Here is a 12,649-nt window from a genome sequence, read left to right as displayed (position 1 = left end):
CTAGAATCGACTTTAGGGGCTGTTGAGTGGAAGTAGACTTATAGCCAAATGGCCACCATAAATCAACATAGAAACAATGTATGCTAGAATAGTTGGATCTCAACGATAGTTAAGAGATGCTAGACTCCAGGTTTATTCATGGGGTTGCTGAAGTCGGCACAAGTTTAGGAATGCCGAAGTAGAGCTAAGCGCACTGCTAAACCGCAGAGTGTACTGTATGTTACAACAAAGCAATAATAATTATTATAACCATGTAATGACCAAAGTAGAACACTTTGCGCAGAAGTGGGCAGGGTTCAACAGCCAACTACACCTGGAATCAACCCAAGGTCGTGTGACCAGAAGACCATGCAGTCCTAATCAAACCATGTTGAGTTTAGTTTATCTTCGACCAAAACAATAATTTTTCGGCCACGTGATGTGAAATAGAAAGGAATCTGACGCAACTGGCGGAAATTACAACCGAGTTTCAGAGAAATAGAATATATACTACCTTCACTTTCACTCGCCAATCTCTTTTTATCGTCCATTCGTTCGCTGAGTGCTTCATCAACCCCGACAGTACCGGCGATATGGAGCAGCTGGAAGTAACCATGATTTTAAAACGAAATCAAGCAACGCATTGATCGCTTCAACGCAATAATTTCAAACACTGATAAAAAGAGCTCACATCGATAGGATCCAGAACGTCGTCTTCCTCTTTTTTTGGCGTTTCTTTTCTTTCAAAGCTCTCATCGAACATGTAATAATCCCCGGCCCTTATTGCTGGTCAAGACAAGTGTAAATAAGTTGTTGTAGTTATGTTTTGATAGGTTGACGCCATAATTGACGTAGGTTTACAATTTGATCAGCCAAAAAGGCGGAAAAACTATCAATTGAGGGCCCAACTTGAAGTTGGTGAATCTACAGACAAATGATTGTTGAACTCGCAACAGAAATTGGGAAAATCATTGCAACAAATGTCTGTTAAAACCGGGTTGAACCAGTTTGTGATGATTCCTGGACAGCAGGTTGCAAGAGACCGCTCCAAACGAAACCATTTACTCGTGCACTTATCACAAAGTTAACGTGATCCGTAGTGCAGGGTGGTAATTGGTTTGTAAACTGTGAGGTCGTTTTATTGTCTCCCAGTCAGGCATCCTAACATTGATGAATAGGGTAATATAAACACAGTACTGACATGTTCAGTTATCACTTTTCGCAAGGTGTTGCTCTACCTACGATTTGGGTGACTAAACGAATATGTATGAATGAATGAAATAAATAAACCTCACTCACCATCGGTATGACTTTTCAGCTGAGCCAAGCTCTCTCGCAACGATTTATAAGTCTCTTTGATCATTTGCATTCTGTATAAACATTCGTGTGCTTCCGCGATGTGAAAAGTCCAAGTCATGTTTTATTACAAAAAACAAAATATACACAAAGAGATCCTGCAAACTTCAAATGGGGTGCTTAATATAACTATTGTTAACCAGACATACCATGAGGGTTGGTTTTGTTAAAAGGAAAAAAAACTTTCTGTTTAAAATTACAGCCATGCTAATTCAGAACTTCTTTTTTGAATTGTACAAATAAATTAGTAATTTCATTTTCAGCAAATTAAAAAAAATTAACAACGAGCGTTAACAACTTGGTGAAAAACGATAACTGATCTCCAGAAAGAAGATACGATGGATAGAATGAGATGGAGAATAGGAGTGAAGGCAATCGCTACAAGGAAAGAATCAGTCACCCCCATCAGTGGGGACGAAACCGAATTGAAATCATGATGATGAACTTACGATTTTTTGATGGCGCTAATATTTTCTTCATGAATCCGTTCCCGTTCCTTGACTCGGTCGATCAGTTTATTGTGGAACATCTCCGCTCCTCTGCACAACAAACGTGACGTCATCGCTGCGCTGAGTCACTGCCACACTAGTATGTTCACAGCGGTACCACGGCGAGTATAAACGTGACTTTATGATCGATGAAATAGCGAAGTCTGAATGGGTCAAAGTGTCCAGATGGAAAAAGTCGTTCTTTTCACATTGATTTAACGTCTGCGGACGTTGAGGCAATATAAAAAGGACAGATATATTTAGCTGATTGGAAACAAACGTTAGGTTTTCCACTTGACGAGACCTACAGGGTGGAACAAAAGCTGCAATTTCAATTACAAGCAGAAACCATAAAGTGACTAGCTCGAAATTATGAGGAATACTGAAGCTTCTATGATCAGATACATCTTGAAACTTTTTAGTTCAACAATAAATATTCAATGCATCACGTTATCATCCGTTAAGACGTTAACACAGCGTCAACATACGTTTGTTTAATCAAATCAAAATTTGATTTAAATCACCTTGAAGCCAACAGCATTGAAATCCTTAGGTCTTCGGCAACATGGAGGAAATAATAAGAAGCAAAGATTCTGAGTTGAATTAAGAGGAAAAGGAAGGAAATGAAATCCCAGGTGAGCCCGGAATTGTCGTAAGGCAGCTCACATGATCCCGTGGATTGTGCTGCAGAAACGACGGCTGGGTTAGTTGTTAGTAGAATACAGGGAGATCTGAAGAAGGAGATACGAAGGCTTTTATTACGTCTGATAATAGAAGGGCTCCTGCCTATCGTAAAATGACAATCGGCACCGATAGTGATTCAATAAAACCTTGTTGTGATAAGTTGCGTTGCGCTATCAGCATCAGGCCTGGATATTCATCGCATGCTTAGAGTTACTTGCTATCTCAACTATCCGTATACTTGTTTTACTCCTAGCCTACAGCAAAGGCTTTATTGAGAAAAACAGCTTACTGGTGACGTTTCAGCTGTGGTTCTAAACGTAGGTACTCTTTAAATATGCCCTACATAACATTTGCTAACTGTCTTCTGTAGCTGACTGTACCAGCTGCACTACAAAACTTTCTACAAAAAAGAACCGCATGTTTAACGCGGTACCAACTACAGCCCATCCAGTGTCGTGACAATAAGGCAATCGCTGCAAGCCTTCACATCCCTTTCTTTAGATATCCCTGATAGAATATTTCACTCATTTTTCAGTGCATCACTTCTCTAAGAAGTAGTTAATATTGTAACATAATTGCATCTACCAAGGTGGTAAATTGAGTGGAGGCAAGAAAATAGACTGGTAGGCTATAATAAAACATAAGGTGTGACGTGAAAAAGTTAGCAGGGCAAATTTATCACTGAAAAGCCAACAAAAAGTAAACAAGTAAAACAGTTGATAACCCCATAACAATCAATATACGTAGCCCGCGGCAGGCTGCATTTTTGTTCTAGAATAGGTGAAGGATAGGAGTTCTGTTGAGAGTCGTTTTTAAAGTCATGAATTATAGAGATTAGAAGTTGCAATGAAAAGCATATTGGAGACAAGTGTAGAGTTCCAGCCGATATTAAATAGATTGTGAAAATGAAAGTTATTGCCAATTGTAAAGTAGTTGCGTGTATTTATTTTGAAACAGATGAAGACGTTTGCTGTTCAAGAATTTTTTTTTTTACGTTCTGGAAGTGGTGCACCATTCGTCAGTTCAAGCATTTCATCTATCATCTCACAAGTAAAACTATTCGACCATTTAAGTGACTGTTTAACGTTTGATATCCCAATAAGCCACGTCATCAATCTTTTCCAAAGTCTCTTAACGTATAAGAACTAAAAAAAATTGTGACAAACCCCTTCTACAATCTATATGCCTCACGGTTTTTGAATGAAGAATGATATGTAACCAGTTGCAATCACTAAAACTCTCAAGAACGTGAAAGAACACAACTTTACGAAATGCAACTTAAAATTCGGTGAAACTCAATGAAACTACAACAAAGAGAAATTTACTGATTTTTTAATACACAGATTCTTAAAGTAAAAAAATCACCAAACCAACAAATATGTCTTTTTCTCACCAGATAGATGATACGCGTCGGGTTTAGCGCAAACAAGGCTCATCAGCTGCACAAACCAACAGGCTTCATCCACCAGAGTGTCAATGTACACACAGGAGGCTATTTGCAACCCTGATTTCAGGGTTATCACTGCAACCGTGTAACCTGAACACAAAGATGTTCGTTCAAATCAAGGATACTTTAATCAATCCTTTTTTTCCAGTAGCGTCAAGACAGATTGTTATATACATACATGTTTGCTTTACATAGACTTGACTTGAGATACATCACAATACATGGTTTCAACGTAAAATACATTCTTAAATATTTTCTTGTGTTTGGATGAGATCGCATATTCGCTTAATTGAGTGACCTTATAGAAAAGATGTTACTCTATTACGAGTGAGTATGATTTAGAAAACAAGATGAAAAACATCAAAAATATACTTTTTTGAATGCGTTTTGTGACTTCAAAATAAACCTTACAATACTTTGACAGTGAGCTCTACCCTAATAACTTAGCGATTGGTTTATTAGTATATTTTTTTATTAGTTATTTCCAAATAATTGCAATTGGTAATAAAATAGCCTATGCAATAAATGATGATTATTTTTTTTTACATCTAACATATCCTGAGCCGCATAGAAGCGCAACTGAGTAAATTACCAAAATGCGCTAATTCACTTATTACTTTATACAGATAAAGAACCAAAGCATGTTTATCTCAACACATAACTTCAGCCTTCACTTCTGAAGGATCACGCGCAGTGTCAAGGCCTTTTCACTTCAAAGTGTCATGGGACCGCCGGCTTTGACGACGTATTGCCTTCAACTACTAGCATTCAATATCACAATTTTAATGCTGCACTACACTTACCTAAGAACCCGGTGAAGATGTTGATTAAACGGCTGGTCTTTCCCATTAGCAGTTGTTGTTGATTAGTAAGCAGGTAAAAGAAGCAAATGAGGTAGCCGAGAGAAAAGATCGAAATGCGGGACGTGCCGGCAAAAAATACGAAAGCCATCGTCAGCCAGATCGTGTACCCGAATATCACGCTTTTCGTCTGGTCCAATAAAGTCCTTGATCTACGTAAAGTTGTTAGTTTTCTTCGTTAACTTTTACTTTACTTTTCCTTTTCTTACTTTTTTTAAACTTTTTAAAGTTGTTACTGCTGTTACTTTTCGTTTAAAATACGTCTTTTTTGCGTTGGCAGACATTTAACTAAAGTGAAACGACTGTCTATCAGATTACAGTTGAAAGTGTCGCTTTACCCTTTGATCATGAAATTCTTCCTCGGGTTGGTTCGAATTGTGACCTGGTCTAATTCCCTGCCAGTCAGGTAGCGATTGTCACCGATGAACTTGGTCAGTGAAGCCTCCTTTCTGAAGACCATCAACTGACTGACCACGAACAAAAGTTGAAAGAAATCGGCTGGAAAGAAAATTAAAGCATGAAAGTAGAGACAGAGACACTAATTGGAAAGCATGTAGAATGATACATTATTTACACTAATCACCAGCATTGTATGTGCTTAAATTTTATTACCCTCGACTACTTAAGTTAAACATCTTTCTCTGATACACAAAAGGACAAGATCAAGCGATGTTGGTTTAACTAGGCATCTGAGCAACAAACTTCAGGGAAAAATATGCTGCATTCGACACGCATGAGTTGTTTTCGTCGCGGTTCAATGCGCAATTTCACAGCATCACAATTCATTAAAAAAGCCACGAAAGATGGAAATCTTGAAAACTCACCTATTGTAGGCATTACTTGCAAGGTGACAATGTAATCAGGTAGATGGAGCCATGTCACCAAACGGTTCCGCACTGTCGCATTCGAGCCAATGACCGTCCAGGGGTATTCATTACCTTGAGATATCAATGTTAAAAAATTTAAAACATAGAAATGTCATTAATTTCATTAGCTAAATTGGACCAGAAACGTCTGAGAAAAACAAAACAAAAGTGGAAATCGGCCATTTACAGGATATCACAACAGAAGGGAAACGGAAAGTTAAACACAAAGCGACAAAACCAAAGTCAAGCAGATACCAAAATAGTATAGCTAGATGTGACAACACAGAAGAGATTTCCTTACCTTGACACCACAGGGGCGGCATTCCAAGCTCTGTTAGATATTGCCACAATATCAAAACAATCAGAATAACAAGGTAGAATCTCCAAAATCTGTGACCAAGGTAAACAGCATTTTCAACAAGAACAAGACTAAACGGCAATGTGCTTTGAGCGCTAATCAAATATTCTAATTAACTGCCGTTAAGCAGCCATTTTGATGGGTTATCGCGGGTGGAAATATTGCCTATAGATTCTTGAGTTAAACAACTATCCCAGCCATTGGTTCTTTTTACATTGATTTAACGTCTGCAGACGTTGAGTTAATGTCAAAAGAACTCATTTTGCAATCGAAAAGCATGGATCGATTACTTCATACGACACTCAACAAAACGAATTTTCTTACGATATTTCTCTGCGTGCATGTATTGTAGATTGTACACATCCAAGAAAATTATGTGATTGACAAAGCTACATCAGCTACAAAGTACACCAAAAATCATGTTTTTTATATAGAACGGAACTTGATGCCGATTGTTCTCCGTATTTTACGCGGCAACCCAGACAGCATAATTGATCATTGATTCAACAGGTAGGCACTTTAACATGCAGATATCCAATCCAGCACGAACCAATCAGAAGCTACGCTGTTCATGACGTCATCAAGGTTGCGTTGAGAAAGAACAAAGGAAAAACGCAAATTCTAGCTAAATTAAGTCATCGCTTTGCCATCGGTTGGCTTGGCGCAGAGGGTTAGGGCGGTGGTAGGCCAGTCATTTCATTGACGTGGGTTTGATTCTCACCACTGCTATAGCTCTTTTTTCTTCTGCAATTACCGAACAAAGTTCAAAGTAATAATCAAATCTCTGGCTGAATGCTGGAATGGTCACAATTGGACAGACAACGTAACATCTGGTTGGTTCGTGGTGGATTGGATATCTGCATGTTAAAGTGCCTACCGATTCAGCACCTGCAGACGTTGAATCAATAAAGAAATGACGAGTTGGTGTCTGGGAACTTACTTGTACAATGACGCTCTTGTTCTCAATGTGAGCGCTACGATGAGCAGTAGAGAATAGAAGATGGAGAAGATGTCGTTGTGGACCCATACTGTCACCACTGTCATCACGAAGCAAGCCTGCAACACAACAAAACGAGACATTCTCTCAGACAGCAAATCAACTGTTTTTTACATTGATTCAACGTTTTTTACATCGATTCAACGATGCAGAATGGAATCAATGTAAACATGACAGATTTTCCTGTTTGCGAAGCAGCACTTAGTTGTGTTATACGCACAGCCAGGAGCGAATTTATGGGGAGGGCCCAGGGGGCCCGGGCCCCCCCCAAAATTTTGCGAAAAATTGTAGAAATTGTATGTTTCCGCATCAAATGGTTTGATAAGCTTCTAAACAGCTGATATTAGTCCCTCGGCATCACAATTGATGAAAGGGTTAGGGCGGTGGTAGTTCTTTTAATGTTCTTTTAATAGTTACTTTAATAGTCTTTTAATAGTTTAACAGTTCTTTTAATAGTTCTTTTAATGTCTATTTTATAGCATATCGTGTATGTCGTAGTATCATTGTTCATATCTGTTTAGCCTTTTCTTTCTTTTTAATTGATTTTCAAATTTTCTGGCCCCCCCCGAAAAAAACTCTTAGATTCGCGCCTGCGCACAGCATTAAAACTAAGTTGTTGGATTGACAACGTAGTAGGGTAGACACTAGACAGCATACAATAAAACTCTATTTAAATAAGATGAAAATGCGCAATGCAAAAGTTGATTATATAATGAAAGTTATTGTGCACTTTTATTGTGAAAAATTCAAAAAAATATATAATTAATGAGTGCATATGTAAACAAAGTAGTTGTATCAACGAAAAAGAAGAAAAAACAATATTTGTATCTATTGTAGATCTGTTTGGCAGAAAAAAACAACGGACTTCTTGTTTAGGTGATCACTACAAGATAAGCGAGTCGTACCTGAACGCCAAATTTAAAGAAAAAATAGTTGATGAAGAATTTGGCAGCGTTCAAAAGGCTGTCATCGACCACCTCATGAGTAATGCTGGGGTAGAAGGCGGTGACAACCGGGGCTGGCTCGTTACGCCAGGTCCTGCGCCATTCTTGCCGACGAAGCACTGTCCGTTCAAATGCGATCATCAGAACAATGGCGATGTAGCCCTGGAAAAAAGCACGCACACTTAATTAAAATTTAATTTAATTTTGAAGTTTTCGAAAACGACTGAAACGGAACGCGCTGTCATCGCAAACGAAAGCAAGGTAGACCGGCACGAAGTTCTGTGCAAAGAGTTCAAACTCTTACAGGTCTCTTTCTCTCTCTCTCTGTGTGTAGGTGTCATAACTGATACAACCCTCCATGAACAATGATGTTCCAGTTGGATCGATCCCGTGCTCCTTTCCAAAGTTCAATGGGGTGTTTAAATGGTTGAGAATTGCACAGAAATACGAATCTTTGAGCTCCTCTTGGACGTTTCCCGGATATTTTCCCACTTAGATAGATTTCGAGTTCGCCTTTCCTAATGATGTGGCATAAAGACTTCAGTTGCCACATCTCTATAGATCTTAGTATCTGCCTTCTTGGCTCCCTTCGGCTTGCAGAATCCAAAAAAACTAAGAATTGCAAATTGTGGATACTCTTTCATTGACGCTATTTTATAGCCTATTGGTGTAAACTAAATAATTTTATCAATACCAATCCTGACAAACAAAATACTTATCAAACGGTTGGCCTGCTAGGATTATATCACTTGTTGGTGCAATATTAGTATTCCTCCATATTATAACTGGGATACAAACCTCTGAGTGAAAGAAAAAGACGTCAGTCGGCAGCATTTTGTCAACTCCAATCCAATGAGTCAAGTGGTAAGATGTTGTTATGTTTTTTCCCTGCAATGTATGCGACGTTAGTTTTTTTATTTTTTTATTTCTGTAGTAAACTGTACATGAAAAACTAAATGGTTGAAAAGCTTGGTCAACACGAATAAAAACTAAAAAGAAAAACATTAAAGTAACAAACGCAAGACGGATAAAAAATAAAAACAATATCAAATAAATATGAACTGCTTCACTTTTTTCAGCTTTTGTGACGTAATCTATTCTCTAGCACTTCTCACTTGAGTGTAAGGAAAACCAGTCTTCGATATGCATGAAGATGGCAAGTTGATGTAATGGCGAAAACGTTTGCATTTTTTCTACTTTTGTGACATGATAAATGCCGCATTACTGCTTGGCTTCTACAGTAACTCTCTACCAGCATTATATTTATTCAAAACAATGAAAAAGTCATTGAGCATAAAGATGAAAAAAAAAAGATTAAAACGCTAAGTGTTAACGCACTTCAACTCCCGGAGTGAGTGAACAAGCAGGTAAGCTATAGCAGCTCCTCAAACAACAAATTATCCGTTTTTTTACATTGATTCAACGTCTGCAGGCGTTTAATCACTGCAAAAAGGGTTGATTTGTTGTTTGGGTAGTTTCAAAATGCAAACTCACATAGAAAGGTATGGTGCAGTTGTAATCCAACGCGGCGTCTGGAATGATGAAATCGAGTTGATAGAACATCGTTCCGAGAAGAATGAGGGATGCTACCAATGAGGACAACATAAAAAGTGGGAGGTGAAGTTGACGAAAGGGTAACAATAGAACCCATACAATGACAAACCCAGCATACAACGCAGACACCTGGAAAGAGAAAGCAATGCAACTTTATTAGTGCTTTAAAGTTTTAGTTAAATCTTATTTGCAGAGAGAAATTGAAGAGGTGCATTTCTGTCAAGACTTAGAGAAATATTTCTAAAACTTGAGTTTTATAAAAGTAACTTAAAACGTATCATTTTGAGTAACCCAAAAAGAATCCAGCTTTCGAAAGTTCAAAAAACAAGTTAATATTTTCCATTTACAACTTTAGACTACCTAGACAACTCTAGGCGACCTATTATTTTTGCTGAAAGTACCAAAAAGATACCTATTTAAAAAAAACAAAAAAAAACAGATAATTTATTTATTTACCGAGCCTCAAGCTTTAAGTTGAAATCACCGAGAACTTTTTCACCCCCCTAACTCTACACCAGGGGCTCTTAACCTAGGGTTCGTGAACCCCAGGGGTTGACAAGAAAATTTCCAGGGGTACTTGGATGGCAGTTAAGTTTTCATGTGTTGCTATTGTTATCCTATTTGTGTTGATTGAAAATAGTAGGTACATTTTGCCTGAATTTGGGTTATTGTGATGCAACAACTTTTGTTGCGCTGAATGCTAAAGTGACGGAATTGAAATCAGCATTGACGTAAGATGCCCGCTCACCTGATAGACAGCCGCAGTGAAAACAGTGATAAAAAGCAATCTCCATAAATGAAATTCCAACGCTCTCCAGAAGAAAGACGTGATTTCCTTCCACCAGGAAGCAACGACTGGCGACCATGCATTGAACTGGCGGACAAACCAATTCTTTTGACTTGCTTCTTCTACAAATAGGTAAGAGAAAAACACTATACAAGATGCTAGGTTGTGAAATTTCCAACGCCGTTTTCATATAATTTTTCATATGCTTTTATAATTGAGTAAGCCGAAAAAATGATAAAAAATTGCGCTGTAAACTTGCTATGACTTCTCGACTCCATGCAACTTCTGATAAATTATTTGCATTGCTGTGAACAGGCAATGGAAGAATTTTAATGAATTCGTGAAAAGCTAATTCCGATTAGTGAGATTGGCAAAATATCATAGGCTACCTTTTTCGTTTAGTTTACATTTTCATAAAAAGCGTTCAATGAACAAAAATCTAAGTTTTAAGGCATAAACTCGTACACACACAAGGAAAACCGGCAAACTAATTGGACAGTTTGTGACTCCATGCAGGACATCATTGCCAACTCAGTCCAAGAAACAGATTGAAAAGCATTACACAACTTTAAAATGACCATTATTATGTTATTTTATTAAACACAGCAATGCAAAGCAAAGTTTAAGAATGTTAGTTTGAGAAGAAAAAAAAAGCGCTTGAAAAATGTGGAGTGTTAAAACTTGTATATTGCGAGAAGGCTAATCAATCACAGATTGAAGCTTCAGAAGCTACCTGAGCTTCTAAAGACAGTCAGACGAAACGAACAATATTTATATAACTCGCAATGTTCAAGTTCTGTACCGCATCAAAAGTTAGTCTCTGTGTTAAACTTTTGTTACCAACTTAAAGTAAAGGAAACCGGTTAATGCCAAAAACAAAGTTTTAAAAACAAGCTATCAGCACATGTCAAAAATAAAGAAATTTTGAGACAATAAGATTATGCTAAACACTGACTGTGAACATAACATCAAGCTTACTATAGTGGTTTAATGAATTTGTGAACATAGTGAGTATGTGAAAGTTACCATGACATTAAAATGATATAATGTTTTGAGTAAAAATATGAAACGGTAAACTTTTTTCAAGCTTGTCGCGAATTGTGTCATGAAAGTTATGCTTCTTAAGTCTGCAAGACAATTGAATTTTTGTATTGAATCAATGCTTACTATTCTTAAATGAACAAAGATCATCAAAATTAAATCACGTGAATTGTTATGACGTGCAAAACCACATCGGATGAAACATGGATTAATTTTGTAAGCGTCAATCAGAGTAAACGGAGAATAAATGTAGTTTAAATATTTTGTCGCTGTTAGTTGATCTGACCAGAAATGAGAGTGGTTGAATTAAAAAAATTTGAATGTTGATGCAGTAGAATCCGTTCAATTAATCCACGAATAATACAGCAAATCCATCCGCGTATTAAATCTAATTTGCTTTGGAACGGAATTTTGGGTATTTTAAAAATGGTATCCACCTCTTGTGAAATCCAAAATCGCTCTGAGCCGGATTGGATTGATTAAGCGGATTATAAGAATTGTTTGTTTGGTTTAAGTTTAATCAATGTGATAAGCTTAACTAGCAAAAGTTGCCCTTGCTACAAACACAAAACAAGGCGTCGCGCAAGAGACAACTTCGCCAGTAAGCAAGAATTTTCAATAAGAAAGCTCAAATGCTCGTACCCAACGGATCGTAAAATCATCCCGTTCGGATACTAATTTATTCAATTTACCAAGCTGGAGCGCACGTAATTTTACTGCATGAATACGAATCCAGTAAACAATATCCGCCTTTTTTGTTGTGATTTCAAGTCTGCAGACGTCAAATCAATGCAAAAGGACGGATTTTGCTATCTGTGAAATGTGATGTGTTTGAACAAAAGTGATTACATCATGCCATAAACCGTGATGTTTGCATCATTGCAACGACTACAGTATAAATGTCATGGAACATCTCTTTGCAACTTTCTTCTCAATGACGTAGGCCAACGTTGCACAGCAACTTTGGCAGTTGACTAGACTGGAAAATAAACTGGGTAAATAGCATTAAATACAACTCGTACGTTGAATGAACTCGTTTAAAAGTCAGTTTTTGTAATTTTTTGGTTTGTAGTGAAATGTTAATGTAGAAGCCGAAACACAAATCCACTGATGGACGATGGTTATTGGTTATGATCAGCAATCGTAAAGCAAAGCAACGAAACAAAACATCACTAAACACAGACACAGATGCTACTTGTTGTCTTACTTGAATTCTGAACACGCGAATGTGGCTATTAATCTGCTGAATGATGTCTGTTTAATTTTCACTCGCCTGCTATAAGCAAGA

The 12,649-nt window shown here is 37.5% G+C and overlaps 1 protein-coding gene across 2 annotated transcripts in view; it reads right to left on the bottom strand.

The window, feature by feature from the left end:
- The window catches only part of LOC145766234 (piezo-type mechanosensitive ion channel component 2-like), a 40,571-nt gene that overhangs the window by 27,566 nt on the left and 356 nt on the right, over positions 1 to 12,649 (bottom strand). For both annotated transcript variants that reach the window (XM_082577902.1, XM_082577903.1), the window contains exons 2-16: positions 10,282 to 10,442; positions 9,474 to 9,662; positions 8,778 to 8,867; positions 7,941 to 8,141; positions 6,979 to 7,094; positions 5,982 to 6,070; positions 5,639 to 5,752; positions 5,153 to 5,312; positions 4,758 to 4,966; positions 3,901 to 4,044; positions 2,348 to 2,507; positions 1,785 to 1,874; positions 1,279 to 1,349; positions 671 to 765; positions 494 to 581 (exon numbers count right to left, since the gene is read on the bottom strand). In XM_082577902.1, the coding sequence (XP_082434028.1) occupies positions 494 to 581; positions 671 to 765; positions 1,279 to 1,349; positions 1,785 to 1,874; positions 2,348 to 2,507; positions 3,901 to 4,044; positions 4,758 to 4,966; positions 5,153 to 5,312; positions 5,639 to 5,752; positions 5,982 to 6,070; positions 6,979 to 7,094; positions 7,941 to 8,141; positions 8,778 to 8,867; positions 9,474 to 9,662; positions 10,282 to 10,442 (1,977 nt within the window). The remainder of the gene's footprint in view (positions 1 to 493; positions 582 to 670; positions 766 to 1,278; positions 1,350 to 1,784; positions 1,875 to 2,347; positions 2,508 to 3,900; positions 4,045 to 4,757; positions 4,967 to 5,152; positions 5,313 to 5,638; positions 5,753 to 5,981; positions 6,071 to 6,978; positions 7,095 to 7,940; positions 8,142 to 8,777; positions 8,868 to 9,473; positions 9,663 to 10,281; positions 10,443 to 12,649) is intronic.

Source organism: Aplidium turbinatum, chromosome 3 (genome assembly GCF_918807975.1).
Source record: "Aplidium turbinatum chromosome 3, kaAplTurb1.1, whole genome shotgun sequence".
Taxonomy (NCBI): Eukaryota; Metazoa; Chordata; class Ascidiacea; order Aplousobranchia; family Polyclinidae; genus Aplidium; species Aplidium turbinatum.
The sequence above is the reverse complement of the archived record's forward strand: the minus strand, read 5'-3'. Positions and strand labels throughout refer to the sequence as shown.